Source organism: Hippocampus guttulatus, chromosome 15 (assembly GCF_054856545.1).
Source record: "Hippocampus guttulatus isolate MCC_2025c chromosome 15, RoL_Hgut_1.0, whole genome shotgun sequence".
NCBI lineage: Eukaryota > Metazoa > Chordata > Actinopteri > Syngnathiformes > Syngnathidae > Hippocampus > Hippocampus guttulatus.
Genome location: NC_141275.1, coordinates 8760674 through 8782897, shown reverse-complemented (window position 1 = coordinate 8782897; position 22224 = coordinate 8760674). Strand labels below are relative to the sequence as shown.

General features: G+C 42.6%; 2 protein-coding genes across 6 annotated transcripts in view; one reads left to right on the top strand and one right to left on the bottom strand.

The window, feature by feature from the left end:
• Positions 1-420: 420 nt before the first annotated feature.
• Positions 421-15060, bottom strand: brwd3 (bromodomain and WD repeat domain containing 3). Its single transcript, XM_086131532.1, has 40 exons — positions 14889-15060; positions 14658-14716; positions 14517-14546; positions 14271-14330; positions 13299-13449; positions 13092-13190; positions 12164-12324; positions 11858-12079; positions 11669-11769; positions 11495-11565; positions 11286-11386; positions 11168-11208; positions 10903-11007; positions 10669-10819; positions 10432-10566; positions 10208-10336; positions 9798-10023; positions 9565-9705; positions 9290-9467; positions 9095-9188; positions 8826-8987; positions 8458-8531; positions 8178-8388; positions 7937-8047; positions 7409-7516; positions 6989-7113; positions 6825-6907; positions 6627-6738; positions 6433-6494; positions 5847-6002; positions 5653-5773; positions 5460-5585; positions 5218-5290; positions 5074-5127; positions 4823-4960; positions 4549-4701; positions 4312-4469; positions 3957-4045; positions 3044-3187; positions 421-2412 (listed from the first exon to the last, which is right to left on the bottom strand). The coding sequence occupies exons 1-40, from the start codon at positions 14920-14922 to the stop codon at positions 1637-1639; spliced, it is 5325 nt and encodes a 1774-aa protein (XP_085987658.1). The 5' UTR covers positions 14923-15060; the 3' UTR covers positions 421-1636.
• Positions 15061-17944: 2884 nt separating this feature from the next.
• Positions 17945-22224, top strand: part of npas2 (neuronal PAS domain protein 2) — a 39102-nt gene continuing 34822 nt past the window's right edge. For all 5 annotated transcript variants that reach the window (XM_086131539.1, XM_086131538.1, XM_086131533.1 and 2 more), the window contains exon 1: positions 17945-18248. The gene's annotated coding sequence lies outside the window, so the exon portion shown is untranslated. The remainder of the gene's footprint in view (positions 18249-22224) is intronic.

Below are 22224 nucleotides of genomic sequence, written 5' to 3'. Positions count from 1 at the left end.
GATGTAACTGTCCTTGTTCAGCTGAAACATTTGAAGGCCTTGCCTTTGACGCTCGCTTAATTATGGACACTGCCTATAGTTGCTGAAGGGATGCTGGAAAATAAGAATCAAATAATATGAAAACCGACTGCCCTGACATATTACAGTATTTACAGACTGCAATATTTTGCTACCTAGTTTGTGGCCTAAAAAAAGAAACATGTTCAGCTATGCTAGATTACTCCTAAAATTTTTTTTTTTGGAAAACACAAACATCTATCAACCTCAAGTAATATTAAAGAAATAATTCATTTTCCCAATTGATACAGTCCAATAAATGTCCATCTCGTCCACTTTCATAAAAGCACCCATAATGCTATATTAAAACAGGGGTTGCACACAGAGAACTAACTTAACGGCAACGATAAAATACAAAAGCCGTTGTATTTTTAAAAATCTTTTATTTAAAAAAATTATTCAAACACACTGTATAAAAAAAAAAAGTTTAGTTCTTCCACCCATGGTGGAATGTTTCATGTACATCAACAACTTCGATGCTCGAGACAAAAAAAAATTCTACTTGATAAATTAAAAGAAACATTTTTTTTTGTTGACACCAGTTCATGCTTCTGCTTACAGCACTTCATATCTGTGTTGTCTCTAAAAAAAGGGGGGGGGGGCGACCCCAACTTGTTCCGAGTTGGCTGATTTGACTTCCCAACTCATGATGGCACAATGTAAAACAGTGGACGCACTGTGAATCCAGTTCGATGACAACTAATTATTAGCTACATCCCAAGAGATGAAAAATGGGGTGCTGAAGCATTCGTATTACAAATTTCAACCTACCATATCTTTCTCTATTTTCATCACTGCTAAGCTGCCACATGGAGAAGATAAAATGTGCAAAATATGTCACGTTCCTCCTTACGGTCAATATAGGACACAGCAATAATCCAAGTAAAATAGAATACAAATCTACCACTGTGAAAGACCGGTGGGATACACAGTCCCTTTGATGGGGAGCCTTCATGATGGCCTCCATCTAGGAAAAGTACAAATACGAATAGGATGCGGACAAAAACAAATTGGAACTAAAAAATAAACTCGAAAACAAAAAACAACAACAATCAATGTCATTAAAGGGAAGCAAGGGAAGACATTGTATTTACAGTTTCTGGAAATTAATTGTGAGGCAGCTGGATTACTGAATCATCCCCTCTGATTTCATGAAAGGTCGATTGTAAAAAAACAACAAAAAACCCCCCCCGCTAGTTAAAAGGTCCTCCAGATAGTGGGAGAGAATGGGAAGAAACAAGCACCATGTTTTCACATCCCTGCTTCCTTGCTTCCTTTCTTTGGTGGCCAGTGACGAGACAAGCAGCACAGAGTTGACTAGTGTCGAATGTGAAGCGCATGATGAAGAGGAAGAGGAGCAGTAAGGCCGAGGTGATGAGTCCCGGGGAGGGAGAAAGGCCAAGATGACCAGCAGCTTTTGGCCAGAGTGACAAAATCCCCTTGGCAAAACATTTGTTAGCACCATTGCGTTTCAGAAAACACCTCGCGCCCACCGTAATCTATACATATATATTTATTATTTACACACCTGTACAAAAAAAAAAAATCCCTGCAGTGTAGTTGCTAGTTTTCTTGAGGTTCAGTGGCCCCAGCCCATGAGGTGGCTGACACGAGCTTTCTCAGTCATGCGCCGAACCCGTCCCGAACGGGACCTGCCCAGGTTGACCGGGTCGTCGTCCTTGGAGCTGTGAGCGTCGTCCTCAGACTCGTCCTGGTACGTGACTGTCCTGCGGCCTTGCTGGCGAGTGTTCACCTGATGAGGCTTGTTGCACATGCTGCTGCTTCCTGAGCCTTTGGCGGCAGCTACGACTGACGCCGCTGTTGACATGCTATCCTCCTCTCCCTCCTCTTCATCTGGTTCCTCCTCTTCTTCCAACTCCTCCTCCTCTTCTTCTTCTTCGTCCTCCTCCTGTAACTCAGGTCTTATATTTCCTGGTTGTATTTGCTGTTCCTCCTCCTCCTCCTCCTCCTCTTCCTCCTCCTCCTCCTCATCCTCCTTAACCTTTATGGGTTGCTGCACCCGTGCTTTCTTAGCACCCTTCATCGTGTCCTCCCCGCCTTTGTGTTTCCGCTTCCCTGAGGTGACTGTCTTGTCCTTCAAAGAGATCCGCAGCGACAGGCTGGGTGCTTTGCTGTAATCGTGATCTCCACCCTCCACGTATTTCTCCGCCTCGGAGTCCGAGCTGCTGTCACTGTTGGATGACGAGGAGGAGGAGGAGGAAGATGACGACGGCGACGACGACGCGGAGGACGACTCTGACGAGGAGCTGTTAGACCCGGACTCGTCATCGTCCGACTGAGGTGCAGCCGCACCGCGCCGCTGCTCGGGGACGCTCTTCTGCTGCAGCTGGAGTCCTGATACACACAGTGCTACGTTGTCAACAGTTGACGACAACGCTACTTCGACAGTAGACAACTAGTGTTCAGCCGCCATATGACGAACCCCCGTTAAACACGAGTGATATAATGCAAACCTGCCCGAAAAATATGGGCACCATTAAAAAAAAAAAAAAAAAAACTTTAAATATATTTAGACTAATTAAAACACACTTTTAAATCTTCCCTCCGCAATTATTACTCAGAGTGCCTACTCCCACTCTCTTGCTTACACTGTTATGCAGACACTTCAAGTTGTTCGTTAATCTAACTGCTTCAAACTATTTTGTCATTTCACTTTAACTGTTTTTTTATTTTTATGGCGGCGCGGGCACCCGCAGCGGCTCCTCTTGTTTTCTTATTGTCTGTTTGAGAGGCATGAAATTTCATCTGTGCAGTATGTTGCACGTACTGCACAGATGAAATTTGACTATAAAGTTGTACTTGACTTGACCTGACATGCTCAGTTCAAGTTTACTGTATAAATGACACGGAATGCCAAAAGAAAACTGCCAGGGACGAAATGAGTTGGTTCTTCTGCCTCAGAGTGATACTGGGTCCAACACCCACTCATTAAGTTTCCCGGACAAAAGAATGAAGTGTCTGATACCTGATTTCTTGGTCGGAGTTGCTGCGGTGCGCTTCGCTCGGTGCCGCTGACGGTTTCTGTTGTCACTGCTTGTCCCTGAACTTGGAGAAGAAGGCTGGAGGTCGTAGGCCTCCTCCGCCTGTGCTACACTTCTGCTTTGCTGAGCTAAAGAAACACAATGTGAATGAGCACAATGAAATGCATTGCATTTGACCTCAAGTCATCCAATTGTGTTTGTAAACCTATTCAACCATTTTCAATAATACCTGTCCTCATTACGGTTGCAGGTGAACTACCTTTCGGGGAAAGACGAAGTACACCCTATGACCCAATCACGATTCATGCTCACATGTACTGTAATCCAGGGTCTTTTTTTGAACCTAATATGCATGTTTTAGGAACATAGGAAGAAGCCTGGGGACCGAGAGGAAACACGCAAGCACATGCATTCCACACTTAAGGCAGGAGCTGATATTCAAACCCAGAACCTGAGGCGGGCATAATCGGCACTCACCCACCATGCTGCCATGTTTATAAATAGAATCAAACTAATTTCATACCGGGGCGGCCCGGTGATCCAGTGGTTAGCGCGTCGACTTCACAGTGCAGAGGTACCGGGTTCAATTCCAGCTCCGGCCCTCCCTGTGTGGCGTTTGCATGTTCTCCCCGGGCCTTGCGTGGGTTTTCTCCGGGTACTCCGGTTTCCTCCCACATTCCAAAAACATGCATGGCAGGCTGATTGATTACTCTAAATTGTCCCTCGGTGTGAGTAGGGGCGTGCAAGGTTGTTCGTCTCTGTGTGCCCTGCGATTGGCTGGCTACCAATTCGGGGTGTCCCCCGCCTACTGCCCGATGACAGCTGGGATAGGCTCCAGCACCCCCGCGACCCTAGTGAAGATGAAGCGGTTCGGAAGATGAATGAATAATTTCATACCTTTATGTGGTCTCTGAGAGTGATTCTTCACTGAGGTCTTGGATTTTTTGGACTGTGACACCGTATCTGTCCTGTGCTTCTTTTTAGCACTGAACATGTGCAAACAAAAAACAAGGGATTTAGAGAACTCAATCGGAGCCCAACTGTGACAGGTACATTCTGGAAAATCTTTATGTTTATCAGAAAGGTTGCAATGTTTTAGATGACCCAAACTGCAATATGCAAGTAAAAAAACAACATTGTTTTTTTCCCCCCACAGCGGCTCAGAGCAGTTAACATTTAGTACAATGCACAGCACAAATCTGCCAATACTGAACTGAGAGTATGTGCGTGGTGGTGGCGAGACTCATTGTACCTCACAGTTGGCGAGCTGCCTCCATTGTGCAACCGATTCCTGTAACTTTCTCTTTGACGAGCCCGCCGTTCGTTCTGAATGGCCGACTTGTGGTCAGAGATGATGGAGATGATGCTTTTTTCAAAAAAGGCCGACAAGCTGAGTGTCATTGTGTAGATCTTAAAACAGAAAACCAAGAATCTTCAGAACTTCAGACTTCACGTAGCATGTATGGTGGAAGCAACTTTAGGGCTATACCTGGGATTTCTTGTTCGGTGTATACGCTTTGGAGTTGCTGAAAATGAGGCGGACATCTTTGGCAAACTCCATTGGGCTCTCGTAATTGCCAGCAATCAGCGTCTCTGACACAGTGCCCAGATCCATGGGAGTGTCAATAATGTCTCGGTAGTCCTGAACAAAGGAGGGCACTTCAATTTTCCAACTGTGTTATATTATAAGACGTTATCTTTCTGAGCATTATGTGAGGTAGTGCTTGTCTGTATACACCAGATCTTCTTGCTGATTGTTTTACCGGATACTCAAAGAGATCAACCGGCTGTCTGAATGGCTGAGAATCATGGGAGGAGATCATTTTACGCAGCAGTTCTCGACATTGGCCTCGCCACGCTCTCACATCCAAAACTACCCCGCGCTTCTTTGAGTTACTTTCCTGGAAGACAGAAAAGAGCGCACTGTGGCAAATTCTAGGAATATAGATGGCGTTTTGAAACCTCCTGGCTCTGTAAGGATTAAGATGAATTGCCGTGACCAGGTGTCCCTCACCCGATGTCCTGAAGATGTCCCCGGAGTGTCAGAGTCCACATCCACCTCTCTTGCCTACAGGGGAGCACATAAAACCCAAATTTAAAACAAAAACAACAACAGCAAAAAAACAGACATTAAAATAAGTAAAATACTCCATCTTACCTCGTCTTCTCCACTGCTGAGCTCAGATTTCAGTCTATAATAAAGATTCAAGATGTCTGTGCAGCTTTGGTCTCTGGATCCAAGGAAGAGGTGCATAGTTAGCCCATTGTCAAAGTAATGTGCCACGGTAAACTATCAAGTGTGCTGCGGTATAGGGAACGTTCCAAATTCACTTAAATGTTCTGAAAAAAAGATTTAAAAAAAGAGAAACAAGCAGGGGCAAACTAATGTTAATGTGTTACCCGATGTAGTGGAGGAGAACGTCTGTCACCACTTTGGCCGCAGAAACAATTGGGCTCTGGGGTTCGTTGAACGTGCGGGCATTGTGTTCAATGTAACGCACTTCCCACATCAGAGCGGAGATCCGCCTGGAATAGAAAAATGCAACATTACAACCACGTTTGAATCAGTGTGGTTGTGTGTGCTACGCCCGACCTGTAGAAGTGGCTCTCCAGGCGTTTGTGGATTGTGCTGATGTCCGTGGGGTAGGCCACCACCGTGCAATACAGAGGATACGCTTCAAGATTTACAGGCGAAGCAAACGGCTTGGCAACATCTGTGGAAAGACAGATCAAATATGAACATAGTTGACATGCATGACAATTAATGCACCACCGTCTGCTAGTTACCGAGTGTAAGCAGCTGATCGATGCCATGGATGATTCTCTCGCACTCCTCATCCCGTGTGTGTGCCCCCCACTCTCCTTCCTGAGGCTTGTAGAGCAGAGCTTCGAGCTCCTCCTCTGCCACCTCCACGCCGGCACCCACCTGGTCGGGTAATAAAGCTAAGAGCAGGAAAAAAGGCTCAGGATCGTTATGGGGCTTCTGAAGAGCTTGCTGGTGAACTTATCATTTGATTCAGGTGTGTTAGAGGAGGGAAACATCTAAAACATGCAGGATAGTGGCCCTTAAGGACCGGATTTGGGCTCCCTTGGGTTTGTCGGTGGCGGGCTGCGCCTGTGCCAAATGCAATGTGAAAGGGCTGAAACAGTGCTATTGTTCCAAACAAACTTCAACACCCTTTTCCAGACAAAACATTTTCCGGCCATATTTCACACTGACATAAATTTGTTGAGCTGAGATCATTATTTCTTAGTGACATTTTTGTTTTGTGATGTGCTGAGAAATTCATCGGACACAAAATATGTGCCTCGGCTCAATAAGGTTGGAAAACAGGCCAAATTAGACAAATCCAATTGCTTGAAGACTACTAACCTTCCTCTGGAATAGGTTCCATGTCCCAAGGACTCAATTTCTCCTGCTCACCATTGTCCCACCTGATGAGACAAAGGAATTGATCCAGGCCATAGTGACAACACAATTTATCTGACTGAAATGTAAAGAAAATATAATTGGGCTATATTAACTACATTTTGATGGGAAAAAAAACAACATGTAAAGGCACTTACTTGACTGCAAAACATTGAAACAGGCTGTCTGGATAATCCAACTGCAATGGCTCCTGGTCCTCCACCAGGCCAAACCACCAAGCGTCATCGATGATGCTGCGGAATCTCATACCTGAAGTAAGCAATGAGAAAAAAAGTCAGCAACAACTCCACGTCTATTAACTGGCCTAAAGAGGGAGAGCTGCACACTGCCTTAACCTGGCTGCCAGTTGTGGTCTTTAGCCTCATTGTAGAACTGCTGCAGTACAAGGAAATCTATGACATCGGGCATGTCATGGTACCTTTGAAGGAAAACGAAGTGTGAGATTAAATGAGAGATTCGAGGAAATCAAATTCATAATTGACTTTACACGAAGACACACTTCAGGGAGAATGAGTCATTGGTCATCTTTCCTGAGATCGGGTCTAAAAAAGACAGTTTTAGGCAGCAGAGAGTGGGCGGTCCCACTTCGTATTTAATTCCGACGACCTTCACAGACTCCTGGTCCTGTATTGGGTCACAAGCAGAAAGACCAGGACACAAGATCAATAAATTGCGAGTACTGATTATAAAAACCAGTGTCTCTCTAGAGCACAACCGAGACCAAGTCAATTAATTGTTGCGGACACGTTGAACACAATAAATACATATTCAAGATTGGTCCTACAGATGCATGACTGGAACCCACCTGCCGAGCTATTTCAATTCAAAGTGATGTGACAATTATTCCAATGTTTTTGTCAGTGAAAAAAAATGTAGGCCCTATTTCATAAGACAATATTAGTTCAATGGGGAGCCTTACCCTGAGTTGGATTTTGTTCCATGGTTGTTTCTGAGGGTTGATGCTGTAGGCTTTGGACCTACGGACCGCCCGGACATAAGCCTGGTGGCCCTGTTTGAAGTAGATGAGCTGAAGACAGACAAAAGCCTGATCCATTAGTGATATAGTCAACCAAATGAAAACATATACAAACTGCAGAATGCAGATCTCATGTGTGTTTAGCATGGTTTTGTACGAGAAGCTCCATTATAGGTTTCTTTTTGTCTCCCTAAGGAGAAATTTGTCCAGGGGGTGGGTTAACAAACAATCGTACAAAAACATTACATATAAACACCAGATATACATTGCATTGCTGGTATATGACTGTCAATGTTTAACTTTTTTTTTTAGACTTAGTAAAACATCCATCCATCCATTTTCTAATCTGCTTATCCTCACGAGGGCCGTGGTCTGAGTAAAACAGTGTCAATCAAATATTTCATTATGCATGAGTTTTGAGCTTGAGCCATTGGTGTACAATGTCAATTAGTGAAAAGAGCAAGCGTCTACCTCATCTCCCATTTGTGGGACGAAAGGGGAGCGATGTGGAATGGTCTCCATTATCCATGAGGGTGGCAGCCACGCCAATGCATCAAGTCCTCCCAGTGAGGTTGTGGGTTTCTGAGAACAAACAGAGTGAAGAGAGATACATGCTAGGAAAAGAACATTGATACTGGACAGAGATCAAGCAAAGTTCTTCACAAATAAGTTTGCAATGTGGCAACAAATGCTGCAGGCAGGCACAACTCACTTGTTTGGTCTCTTTGGGCTTTTTCTTCTTCTCTTTACTTTCCTTTGTCTTTTCCTCCTTTGCATTCTCATGACCTTCTTCCTCCTCCTCGCCCTCCTCCTCAGAGCTGCTGTAACCAGAGGGCTGGACAGGCCTCCTGGTGGATCGCTTTGGGGGTTGGAGGTTTATCCCAGCATCGGCGGTCCAATCAGAGTACTCACTGGAGGAATCACTGCAAGTGAAGGATGGGTGTTAAGTCTGTGGTCGTGAAATGAAGCTGCTACCATCAAAAGGTGCTCACCTGGAGCTGCTCTCACTCTGCCACTGAGCTTCACTGTCAGAGGACACACTGCTGGCCTCCCCCTGCTCAGCTCCCTGGTAAAAAAAAACACAAACATAAAAAACACGGTTAAGCATCAGCAAATGACAGACTAAAGATTGACTTTGGGAGTTAGGAATGGTCCTCCAGAAAATAATTTTCATCTAATCATGGCGAAAGATTGGAACAAGTTATTTTGATTTCGCAGATTTCCTTTCCCTTTGTTAGGTGAAACCAATGCACAATGAAATTTACTCTTGGCATTGTTTTGAGGTATATTACTTTATAAATATTATAAATTGACATCCTTTTTTGGGGGGGGGGGGGGGGGTGCAAGAAAGAGGACTAACTTCTCTTTCACTCTCAGAGTCTGCATGGCTGTTCGAAGTACGTTCGTGACTGCTCCGGTTCCGTGGACGGCGGACTTGAGCCGAGCGGGTGTCATAGGTATGCCGCTGCTGCTTTTTCTTTGTGGGCCGCAAGGAGCGCAGGCGTGTGGCCAACGGCTCAGCCTACAAATGATAGAAAGAAAGGATGATACAAAAAATATATATATTACAGAGACCGATATTTTGTGTTTATAGTAAAAATACAATAGTGGAGAAGTAGGTACACAAACCTTGGGTGCACAAATAACAGGTTTCTTTCTCCTCTCTGCGTTGTACAGAAAACATTCTCTATCACTTTTGGCTTGTCTGCTTTCCTCCATAACGCTGAAGAAAAGAAAAAAAACATTCATTCATCATAGTTCCAGTTCTCACGCTTTTGAATAAAAATAAAAAAAATCGGATGAAATTCCTTTCTGCTGTCTTACTTGAATACTCCTTGCGACAATTCATTGACCATCACTCTGCGGCTCCAGGCCAACAAGTCTCTCTCTGTGGCCACTTGACTGCGCAGAGCATTATGTTGCATTTGCCACATGCCGTCCACCTGCCCACTCCTACGAGGACCCACATCTGGAGAAGAAGCTACCACCTCCACTGCATCACCTGCCAAATGAAATTGAGATAGTATTTTACAAATTTCATGTGGTGTTAAATTTTAGAACAGAAACCACATACTGGTAACGAGAGCAACAAGACATACCCTCTGCTTCATCAGCCTGGAGTTCTGCATTCTGATGCTCATCCTGCTGGTTCTGCAACTGTCTGATGAGATTGTCCAGAATACTTTCTCCATTTTCTGCAGTTTGCTGGCCAAGAACCTGCTCAACCAACTCGCCTTCATCTTGGAAGAACAAAATCCAAATCCTATCAGTTTTATTTTCAGAGGTTAAATGGTGGATGGCTAATGAATTGTTAAAAGAGGGCATGGATTACTGTTAGCCATGTATCCAAGTTGAGGTATTAGCTGATCGTCCTTGCAATTCTCTCTTCCCGGTACCAAGCGCTGATAGTGAGTAGGGTGCGGATTTCCGTCAACATCCACTAGGAAAGGTGGAGGCATGAGGTGTGGGGCCTGCTGTGTCTGCTCATCCAGGACATAGTTGTTTGAGTCTCGGATAAGAGGCCGGTAGTCCGTGTGAAAAAACATCTGGTCAGGAATCTGGAGGGGATGGAAACAGTGTTTGCGTTGTTTACCGAACAGCAGCGGAATCTTTGATGAAACCTAAAACCTAATTCAACTCTGGTGACTTAAGAACCTTGTGTGCAACAACTGGTTAACTATCTGATGGGATGAATGGCGCAACTTATTGCATATATAAGGCCGCAACAATGCATTCAGATACCTTCTCATATGGTGTGCTGCAACCAAAGCCAAAGATGAGCAAATGGCCATGTGAGTCAGTGCAGGCAAAATGCTGACCATCAGCTGAGAACTTGCAGTCATAAATAGCCCCATGGCCTTGACCTTCAATCTGGGAAAAATGATAAATATGGGTAAATATGAGCTGGAAAACATAATCAATAAAGAGATCGCCCATAAATAATCAAACCATTGTTACTGTATTACCATGTTGAAAAAATTGCGAATCTTCACTCCCTTGCTCAGGTCCCAGATGTAAACATTGCCATCATGGCCAGCTGACAACATGATGCGTGAGTCAAATGGGTGTGCCTCCAGCACAAACACCTCATCGTCATGACCCTGAAGCAGAGAGTAAGATCTTGATCACATGATTCTTATTTTCTCACATCACTTGTGTCTCATGGGGCGGCAGAGTGGAGAGGCCTACTTAAAACTACTTACAGATAAAACATGCAGCAGCTCTCCAGTCGTTGTATTCCACACTTTAAGATGGTAGTTTGATACGGCTGTGATGACGGTGTGATCGGTGCGGTCCCAAACCACCATAGTCACCACCAGCTTGGTTTTATCATCGCCATTGACAACTGAACTTCTGCAGGAAAACGTTTGCTTGCATCATGGAACACTGAGTGGAATTGTTGCATCATGCCACCACGGGTGCAGACATCTTTTTACCCTGGAAGTCTGGCGGCCATGTCTAAAGTGATGCTCTTCCACTCTTGTTGCTGGTAATGCCAAATCCTAGCAGTGCCATCACGACTGCCACTCACAAACTTGAGGCTGCACACATATACATATTAAAAACTCAACAACAAACACTGGAGCTTTATGAATAAATTAATTCAGCACAAAATCAAAGGTTTCAAGAGTTTCTCCTTCAACACTAAAGTGTGTCCAAAACTTTCTTGCGGTGGATGTGAATAACAGACAAGAATCTTACCTGTCACTATTATTGCAAAACTGGACGACCACAACTTTATCCTACAAAACCAGAATGGTGACATGTTAACACATCCAATGATCTAGCAATACAATCATGTAGCGTTGGCGTTTCTTACCGTATGAGCGTCCAACTCTGAGAGCTTCATAGGGGTTTCAGTACCGAGGTAGTAAACCCTGACCATGTGGTCGCTTCCACCCGTAGCCATGAACATTCCACCTGTTCACAAAAGTCTCAATATGAAAAAGTCACACCCATTTCCCACAATTCTAACATCAGCGTTGAAGAAGTGTGGATGGTCAAATTTTCTTAGGCGAGTACACTGACCACCACTGAAGGAGGAACTTGAGACCTGCACCCCAGGACGTGACCGCTCAACAAATTTGACTGGCTGATCACTGCGGATTGTGAGTGCACACGCATTTCCAAAAAGAACAACTTAAAATGTAGAATACTGCGATTCTACATGCGATCCACAATACAGCTGTCTGTAATGCTTACTTGAATTTCATGCTGACAGAGTGCCATTTCCAGAAACACACCATGCCATCTGCACCTGTAGAGGCCAGGTAGCGCGTCACACCCTTGGCTGAAGGGCAGAACTAAAAGAAAAGGGAAGACGTTTTTATTTAGTTGGTTAGGATACAATTTTTTTTCTTGAGTTTTAACAAGCATGTACATTATACTCACCTGAATGGATGTGATTGAGGCAGCGTGCGCTTGCAGAATGGTGATGGGTGCACAGGTCCGCAGGCACCAAACTCTGATAATTTTGTCACAGCTTGCCGAGGCGAGGAGAGAGTTCTCGTAGTTGATGGCCATATCACAGATCTCAGCCGCATGGCCACGGAGTGTTGCAAGTAGCCGGCCATCATCCGTAGCCCAGATTTTCACAAGGCAGTCATCTGAACCCTAAAACACAAAAGATAAGAAATCAGATTAGACAGCTAATTTCCAGAAACAACTGACCTCAATGGCCCATAAATCATGACTCACTGTAAATATTCGTCGACCGGTGCGGTCAAAGGCTACACAGTAGACTGCTGATAGGTGGCCCAGGATACGTTTGTGTATCCTCATGTGTTGGTAAGAAGAAGACGGCAGTGCCTGGCCAAAACGAACTGTGCCAGTAGTCTGCCGAGCGCCAATGATGGACACTTAAAACAAAGACATTTGAAAGTGAGTTGTAGCAACACTTAAAAACAGTAAAAAAGGGAATATTTATTTTCATGAAGACTAGCAACTATCTATAGCAATAAATACATTGCAAATAATTTTAGTAATAAGTAACCGTTTTGTTGAAAATAGCAAGTATGCATACAAGGAAAAGGGTGCTATTTTGCTGTATGTTCACGTTTTAAGTGTTTTTTTTAAGGTCAGAATGATCATAAATTGTGACAATTGTTGGGGTCTCAAAAGACAAGGCCAAAAGGATGACAACTGTACTCTTCAGACTCCCATGTGCCATTTTTCAGTGTGAAAGAAGCTCTTGTAGTTGTTTTTAAGGTGTGGAATTCTTTTTCACTTGTGAATATTTCCAACCAGTTTCAAAAGTACTCATATTATGGATCCCCAAAACATCAAAAGCACATTCTTATTATGCAACATGCTCCTCCACACTCCAATTCTTCCAGATTTGCTTGCTGATTTTTGTGAAAAACAATCCTGATGTTCCAACTTAAGGATGTGAGACATTTGCTCAACTAGACTGAGACACATTTGCGCGTTCAGATAATTCCATGTCATGTCAGAAACTCTGGCTATTTAATAACAAGAAGGTTTGCCTTCTTGAAAGAGATAATCAACTCAAATCCCAAAAGGGACATAATGCAAAACAAAACATAATGCTGAATACTCAAGTGTTTTGTGATGATATGGAAGCATGGAGAGAAGCTCACGCCAATGTTTGGGTGGTCATACACACCAACATTGGTAGAATATCCATTGTTGACTGGCGGTTCTGGTGGGCGTCCTCTGTGGAGTGCAGCAACAGCTGAGCCACTGCATACTTTGTGACTACAACCTAAATTAAACATATTTGGGTTACAGAAAAATGCTATATTAATGAGTATGTTATGCAAAAGCAAGAAGCTCATATCCCCGTGTAATATAAAAAAATTTGAATGATTACTTTTGGTGGTACGAAGCAAGGACTGTCTTCCCAAGCCCAGAAGCGTTTGGACGCCAGGAACACTAGGCGGGATCTCCTTCTCTATGAGCGGGCCTATCCTCTTACAAAGGCGCAGTAGATAGTCTGCAGGAATGTGCTCATTCAAAACCACCTGAAATTAGACACAGACAGCAAACAGCAATTTTATTGAATATATGCGTGCTCACTCATACACTTGCGCACACACACACACACAAACGCTTACATTTCGACATGTATAATTAACATGCTGTTATACACAGATCCAAACAGATGAGTGTGGCCTTAAATTGATCGTGCTGACATTCATCTCTGCAGTTAAAAAAAAAAAAAAAAAAAAAAAAAATTAATTGTGTTAACAGAAGCCTTTCAATGTGACTTGGGGGGAGAGACGTAATACAAACAGGACCGGATCTCTTAAATCAAAGGCAAACGTGCTAACCACTATAACATCGTACTGTCTGCACTTTCAATCTTACTTTACTTTTTCCAAATACATTTCATCATCACAAAAATGTGACATAATGTATTATTGGTGTGTATTTGTTGTTGGGTTTTTTATAGAACGTGTAGTCCTCTCCCAGGCTCAATTTAACGTAGAAACAACAGTGTTTCGATAGCTGGCAGTAATTGTCAGCCCTCCTCCTCTGGTTGGCTCTAGATTTCAAAGCCTGAACTTGATTGGCTAAGAGTCATTAATGACAGCTACATTCAACCAATCCGGGCTCTGAAAAGAGAGTTCACCTCCCACTTCCCCCTACACAAGAGCAAGCCGAAGCTATTAATCAGCAGCCCGATACTAAAATAAATGTAAAAATTAAAATAACGTTCCAAACTGCACCGCTGCAACAAGTTTGCATCGTTGAAAAAAATATTCACAACAAGACAGTTTGGTGATTAAAAATATTCTTTCAACACGATTAAAAATACCGTAAATAAAATGTATTCACTCACCCAATCTTGGAAGTTCCGTTTATATTTATTTCCGTCCCAAGTCCATCGTTGTGGGATCAACTAAAGTTAAAACAAGTTGTTAGGAGACAGTGTGAGGACAATGGCCTCCGTTCGCGACTACTCGTTTCTTTGTGGAACTCCGGGGGTGAAAAAAAGATTAACTATGACTTACAAAGCGACCAAATAGCAGGCAAGAATCGGCGATCCAGAACAAATTGAAAGGCAAATTGTTGGTGTTGAACCTACCTCATATTCCTCCAGCTCTTCGACCAAAATCTAACAACGGACACACACGGAATCAACGTTAGCTGCTAGCGCCTGGCTAGCCAATTTGATTCGGGCAAACTACACTGCCGTTATCGGTAAATGTGTTTCTTGTCGAGTTACCTTTGCCGATTTTTGACAAGGTCCAGATTGCAGGAACCTGGCAATGAGGTAATACAGTTCTGGAAGGGAGAGAGCGAAGTGTTAGCATATGTTGTTACCGTTGGGTCGCGCTAATGCTAAGGCAGATTTGGCTCGCGCTCTGTTCCTTAGCTCGCTAACTCACACGCAAATGCAAAACGGTGGGAAATGGCAAATGTTTCCGAATGGATAGGGCAAGTGAGTGGCACTCACCGCATTCGACCTGTGAAGACCGTGTTCCTGCCATGGCTCGAAGGGGACGGGCGGCATTAAAACAACCTGATGTTTTGGCTCGCCCGTTAGCCGCCGGGCTAGCTAGTAGCTTGGGGTGTGTAGCTAAAGAGGCTAACGTTAGTGAGTGGCCTCTCTAAAGTTGCTGCCTGGGAGTGCACCCGGCCCTTTGTGCTGGCGCCCTCTAGTGACGGCTAAGCGACATTGCCTGTTGCTCCTTTGACAAACATGACGAGTCGGGGCATAAATCAAAGATATGAAATTATGATATAATTTAGCCTTTGTTTTATGTCAGAAAATATATTATGGCGCTGGCAGCACCGTGATCTAGTGTGTGGCTTGCACGTGCATGTTTGGGGTTTAACTGGCTTTTTACTAGGGTACGACAGTATTGGTTTTTTGAGGCCAATGCCGATATTAAAAAAAAATCTGATGACCGATTAATTAGCCGATTATTTTTTTTTTAATCAAATAAAAGAACGTGTTAACGAATAAATATGTAATTAGCAAAATACCTTGTTCCCTTAACTCTTACAATAATAAGGATAAGAGTTTTCAAATATAATATCGAATAAGTTGTAGAAAATGGATGGCTGGAAGATATAGCTAGGGCTGAACAATGTATCTTTTTTGTTGAAATTGTCATTCCAGACAATGTGATCACATGATCTTCAAAGCTTCAGGTTTTTTTTTTGTTTTGTTTTTTGGCATTGCTCCTGACTGACCCAGAATCGTTGTATCAACTATCTCACACATAAACGCAGTCTCCTACCAAGCTCACCAATCAAAAGCGGCATGCTTCTCGTGACAGGTCATGCACACCAGTCAGCTCCGAGCTTCTGCTTGTGAACTGGAAAACTTGGCACTAACATGCGTCACACCGAGGCACAAGATACGAACTGCACTTGCTAGCTGGTGTGGCTAAATATCTTCCTACAGTGCAAATCCTCTCCTGTAAGGAAGTACTGTAATCCTCGCTTCCATGGCGTAAAATAAGATACATTTCTAATAAGCTTTGTTATCACTAAAGGCAAATGAGGAGCAGCAACACCGACCGACAGAGCACGATAAACCAATGCTAATCGCTAAACTAATCTCATGTTGCCAAACACGGGTGTACAGTACACTTTTTACAGAAGTTTTGCTGGAACCACATTAAAGTGGAGAGCAACCAGCTCATTAATGTGCTAGTTGTACTTATTGCCCTGAAGTTGATTTTTACAGAGGGGGGTGGGTGCTATGCATCGAAATTACAGTGTAATCTTTTCCTGAAACTGTTCAGCCCTAATGATAGCACTGACTTTCTGAGTGACTGTCAGAATATAAATGAATTGCCTCAGCAGCCGAATGCTTTCATGTCACATCCATCATGGCATGTTGTTATAGCTGTAAGGTGAATTGACTGTTTAGGGTTGTGATCGTGTGTACATATTCCCCTCTCTCTTCAGTGGACATAAAAAGGAAATTGTACAGTGGGCTCCCTGGTTATTGTGCTGCAGGAGTCTAAGGTCGGACCTAAGCGCTCACTCGCCACTTCACACTTTTAGTTCGCAGCCAGAACGACGCTGTCGGCCCGAAGACCTCTCGAAGTGTTTGTTGGTATCTGGAACTGAGACGCTAGGGAAGACATTGCAGTTGAGAGCACGCGGTTCTGTGGATCAGACATATTTTCCCGAGAATGTTCCTCTGATTCCAGATTGGATTTCAGTGAGAGGCAAAGTCCACACCTTGTTATGATCCTCAAAGCATTCCGGAGTCATTTTTTACAATGTGCCACTTGTTCATACACAAGTGCTGCAAGATGTGTGTGTCAACTCAGTGGCCCACTGTTTCATAGTACATCATACTGATTCCCCTCATGTGTCCCTGAGTGCATAGTAGTGGAAAAAGTGACACCACTAAGGTAAACAACACATATGCCAATGGTTATCAGTGAAACATAGCTAAATTAATCCCGCCATCACTATTAAATGTTCAGTCATAGACACTATTGGTGCGTAACCATTGTGCTGATAACAGAACTTGAATGCAATGCGCGATAATTTTTTTTCCATTAACTTGTTCGTGCCAATGTACCGGTAGCTCTTATATGAACAGATGGACTTGCCATTCCCCTTAAAAAGACTGAGTGCTTCTGTTGGTGCACTCTAGCACCAAGAGTATTTCTATTTCATTGGTTTATTTGTGTGTGTGTGTGTGTGTGTGTTGTTGTTGTTGATTTAAAAAAAATAAATAAACACTGAAGGGTATGCATGACAGCATGTTCTGGAAGATACTGGATACAATAGCACCATTATTATTCTACTTTGTTATTTGAAATATTATTGAAGTAGAAACTTAATCAAGCCCAGACTTTGTGTTTTAGCCATTGCTATGCAAGTGTATGGGGATCAAATAATAAAACAAATAATAAAGTTACTTGTGTTCAATGTCTTACTTCTAATTAAAAGGGGGAAGTCAGTTACTTTTTGGATTACAAATTAGTCCCCCATGGTCATCATGTGTATCATTTGTTGAATTGATTCATTTTTACTATAAGTGAAGAAAACATTTACAATTTGTTTTGGGATTTTTTACTTTCAGTTTAAAAAAAAAAGAAAATAAAAAGTGGTTGTTCAATCATTTATTTAAGGATTGCCATTATCCCATCAATGTTTCAGTTTGATTTCCTCTCTGAGTTATAACTCCCTCGGTAGCTATGGCAACCAAACCTAAATTAACTTTTTTTTTGGAAAAAGGAACAATTAAAGGTGATTGGTAAGAGTCCTTCTGCAACCCGAGTTTTATTCAAAAACATTTTAATTCATTTATTGATTGCATAATGGTGTCGCTTGATCTTTCTTTTTTTTAAGTGACTTGGAATGTTTTGTGCAACCATGACGGTTTAGAAAACATACTAGTGATACGTCTGATTCATTATATCATCGAAAATGGAATCGCGCTCTCTCTCTCTCTCTTTCTTTTTCACGCACGCGCGCGCACATCAACTTTATTTAGTCCAGTGGGCGGGCCCCGTCTGTGTCCGCATACTGGCTGCAGTAAAGCAAATGTTCATCCCTGTCTTCTTCATACGAGCGTTGCCTTCGCGAGCACGCCTTTTGAGTCATATGTAGACGTTCCATGCCGGCAGCTGCGTGGACCGGTTTTAACGGGTCGGATCCTAAGAGATCGAAATCAGGAGAAGAGCGCTCACGAGACGTCAGTGGCAGCTCCGGCTCTGGACAACTTCTTCTTTTTCCACCCTCTTTTTTTTTCTTTTTGGAATGTAGAGCATCTGTTTTGTGTCGTCGCCTAAACAGCTTCTGCGTGTGTTTCCGTCTGACCTGCATTTCCCGCTGTCAGGTAAGACTTAGGCTTGAGACTGTTCACTTCACTTTTCTTAGTTATACTACTTATTTAGTTCATGCTTGTCTAATTTTTACCTACATAACTCGGATTTTGCGTATTTTTTTTTGTGCAAAATGTTTCCGCACCGAATGGCTGCATCTCATTCTAATGGTATTGTGATAGTGTTTAAAAGTGTAACGCACTTGACATATTTTCTCGGAATCAGCTGCTGTGGACTCATAGATTGACCAGGAAGTAAAAAAATGTCTTGTTCTAAAGAATGACAAATTAAAAGGGAATAATAATACAAATAAGTAAAATACAATGGAATGACTAAATCCCAATTTGTAGAAATTTGAATGTAGAGGGAAGGGTGTGTGATTTAAACCACACGGACAAATTAAACTCTCATGGGAAAGAACTGATATAAAGATGAATAACATTAACCCCCAAATACTGCAAAAAAAATTAAAAATCATTTTCATGTTGGTTATTGCACCGTATTTTTTCATACATTTTAATATGCCCCTAATGTCGACACTTGAACACCCTTATAATAAAAGTAGATACGTCTTGAGCGACACAACATACATAACAGAGTCTCTTTGCTGACAGTCAGCAAAAATGTAATAAATAAATAAATTGTGTGTGTGAGTGTGTGTGTACTGAAGGAATGATTGGCTTGTAAAAATTAAATGAGTGTAAACACCTGAGGCTGTTAAGGTGGATATAAAGCTATTACTCTGTTATCAACGGGTGGATACACAGGTAAATTCTAACTTCTGCCACCTAGTGGAAGAGCATTTAATTGTTCTTCCCGTCATGATACATCGCTGACATAGATCATCTTTTTGAGCGGTTTTGCCAGCTCGATATGTCAGTTGGCAACCGCGAAGAGCAATGAAGAGGATGTGTGCAGACAGCTGAGCAGGCCGAACTGGGTCGCTCCACGGCTGACTCAAGTGGGCCATATGCTCCTTTTACATCATGCTGCTAAACAGTTGGGGCCAGCTTCATGATTCTCAGATGCTGCGATCTCCTTCTGCTGCTTATTTGCACTTGTCACCACATTGAAGTTGTACTAGATAACCGCAGTATGTTTGCCGGCATTAAAACTAAACTTGCTCAGAAAAGACATGTTCTTCTACCTCACGCAAATGTTGAATAGTGACTTAACCAGCCAATGAAGCGTAGTTAATACTAACCACTCTGCTGCGGGAAATTATGTAATTTCACCAAATTTGTCTGAAAGTGATCATTTATTTACTGCAAATCAGGTCCTGGAAGAGGACCTTGGGGGGGAAAAAATCACAGATTAAATCGCAATATTGAGGAAAAACATCACAATTGGATTACAGTATTTTTAAAATATTGTTCAATCCCATTAGTTATTTGCATCACAAGAATAAATAATGTATGTATTTCCTTATGCAGAATACACTTTGTGTAACATTTTTGTTTGGCGGTGCGCAGTGAGATTTTTCCAATATATGATTGGGGTGAATAAACGCTGGGAAACACTGCCCTATAGGTTGTCCTGTTTGCTTGTCCCGATTTATGCAATGGGTTCCCATTGCATAAATCAGGACTGCTAGTTCGCATGATTATGCACTACTACTCGGTCTTAAATGAGATTTATATTGTGAAGTGACTAATGGGATGGAGAAAGCAGCCAACCTAGTAAAATACACATTAACATATCATAATAAAGCTAAGTACCGAAAGTTGAACTTGACAGTTTTTTTCCCCCAACCAGAACCGCATAACATTTTTTTTTAATAGTCCCACTTTTGTGCGCGTCAGGAAAGCAAGAAATGTTAGTTAATTGTGTTGACTTCATTAAATTCACCCCATGTCCGAATTTCAGAATCTCTTGGTAGAAAAGAAAAAAAAAAGAGTGCTGCGGTGAGGGTTAGTAAACTGATGGCACAGAGCCTCCTATCTGATGTTACAGAGCATGTTGTGGGTGGAAAGTAGGTTACTGGGCCATGTCCTGCAAGCTTAAACTGAAGGCTAGTCTGAATATTGCTCGAGCTGCTTAGTGTGACTGGGCATGCACAAATGGCTGAGGCCTGCGTAGGAGCAAAAGGTCTGATTCGGGCCCGCTGTCTCTTTAAGGAAACAGAGCCTGGGCGCTCCACAGAAGGATGAATGTTGAATGTTGAAGCCATGTTGATTCATCGCGAACACACATGGAACAGACACCAATCTGCCTGACTCATAATGGCACAGGAGGCAACCCCCGCCGGGGATGTGCTCACCTTAAACATCACTAATGACTTCCTCCTACTGTATATTGACCGGCCACCGACATTATGACCACATGCACAAAAATGACACCGTTTTGATATGAGTTTAGATTTGTGCGAGTGTACATAATGTTATGTATACATCAGTAGAAGTGTATCTGAACTCTCAGGGTGAGATCTCGTTAGGATGTGCGCATGTTATTGATTCCCATGCACTGTGTTAATGTACAGGCTGTGTGCATTTTGTATCCCCCCCCACACACACATTTTCGGAAATAGGGTAACAGACATAAATCGTTTCAGGTAAAGAGGGGATAGATACAAAATATTCCATATAAAAGCGTATCATTTCATATATTTATTTCTTTAGTGCTATAATGAAGTCTTAAAATATATCACCGGCTAATAAACGACCTTGAATCTGTCATGAGTGCCAGGCACGAATTCATATTTATTAAGATTTTAGAACATGGGCAGCTGGGAGGACAAGTGTCTAGCACCTCGTTGTGTGCTGCCTGAAGACTTAAAATTTGAAGAGTCAAAATTGTCCAGAAGTGTCAACGTGAATGCTTTTTTTGTCTCCATGTTCCCTGCAAGAGGCTGGTGGTGACCAATGCAGAGTGTACCCCACCCAAAGTCAGCTGGATTAGCCTCTAATATACATAGAAAATTGACAGATGGAATTTCGGTAACCTTTGTACAGTTTATATAAAATCCTGTGACTTTTTTATCTATCCGATTTATCTGTTGGTATTTGTTTTTGTTCAACATGCTGATAGAAGTTTAAAAAATGCTTTACTGAGGAAACCAGCAAACACATACCACATGTTTTCACTAGTGACCTTTGCTTACATAAAATCATTTCATCAACATAGTTCACATTCATCGTATTCTGGGCATTGAACAGAAGATGACTACATACTGACCAATGTTGAAAGCGGCAGAAAAAAAAATGGAGTGCTTGAATTGAAGTAAAGTATATGAACCCTTCACGTAACGAAAACCCAGTAACAAAGGCCTACAGTAACTGGCATGACGTGAAAGACATCGCCATCCCCAACACGGAAACTAATGTGGGCACGACCGTGCTTTGAGATGAGCTGGAATCACGATGAAATTGTCAGTAGGCAAGTTGATGAATGTATTTGGGGGCCCTACAATGCAAACTCGGGGGAACTGATTCAGTAATGTATCTCAGCGAATGAGAAGACTCGGTGATGTCTATTGAAGATCAAAGGTTGAACCAAGTAATGGGAATCGCTTATCAAATGATCCATCCAGCCATTGTTAGGCCGCCGCTTATCTTGTTCAGGGTCAATGCGAGCGAGAGCCTATCCTGGCTGACTTTGGGCTAAAGGCAGACTACACCATGGACTGGTTGCGAGTCAATTACATGGCACATTTCTACAAACAACCATTCACGCGGAGGCAAATAAAACCACATCATTGACTTTTATCAGATGATGCTACCCTTTAATTCAATACAGAGCCATCTTTACAAACAATGTATTTGCAACTTAGTCATATATTGTCCCTGATAAAAAGATTCTATAGACGCAATGGATGTCACTGTAATGCAGTACGCCAACTCTCTTGATAATATATTTCTTCTCTTTTACACAGTGCAAATGTCATTGGCTGAAAGCCCCTAAAGTAACATGTGATACATTCTCCATCACTGGCTTAGTAAGAGAGGATGTGAAAATTGCAGGTTACAAACATGTCTTAATATTTTATCATAT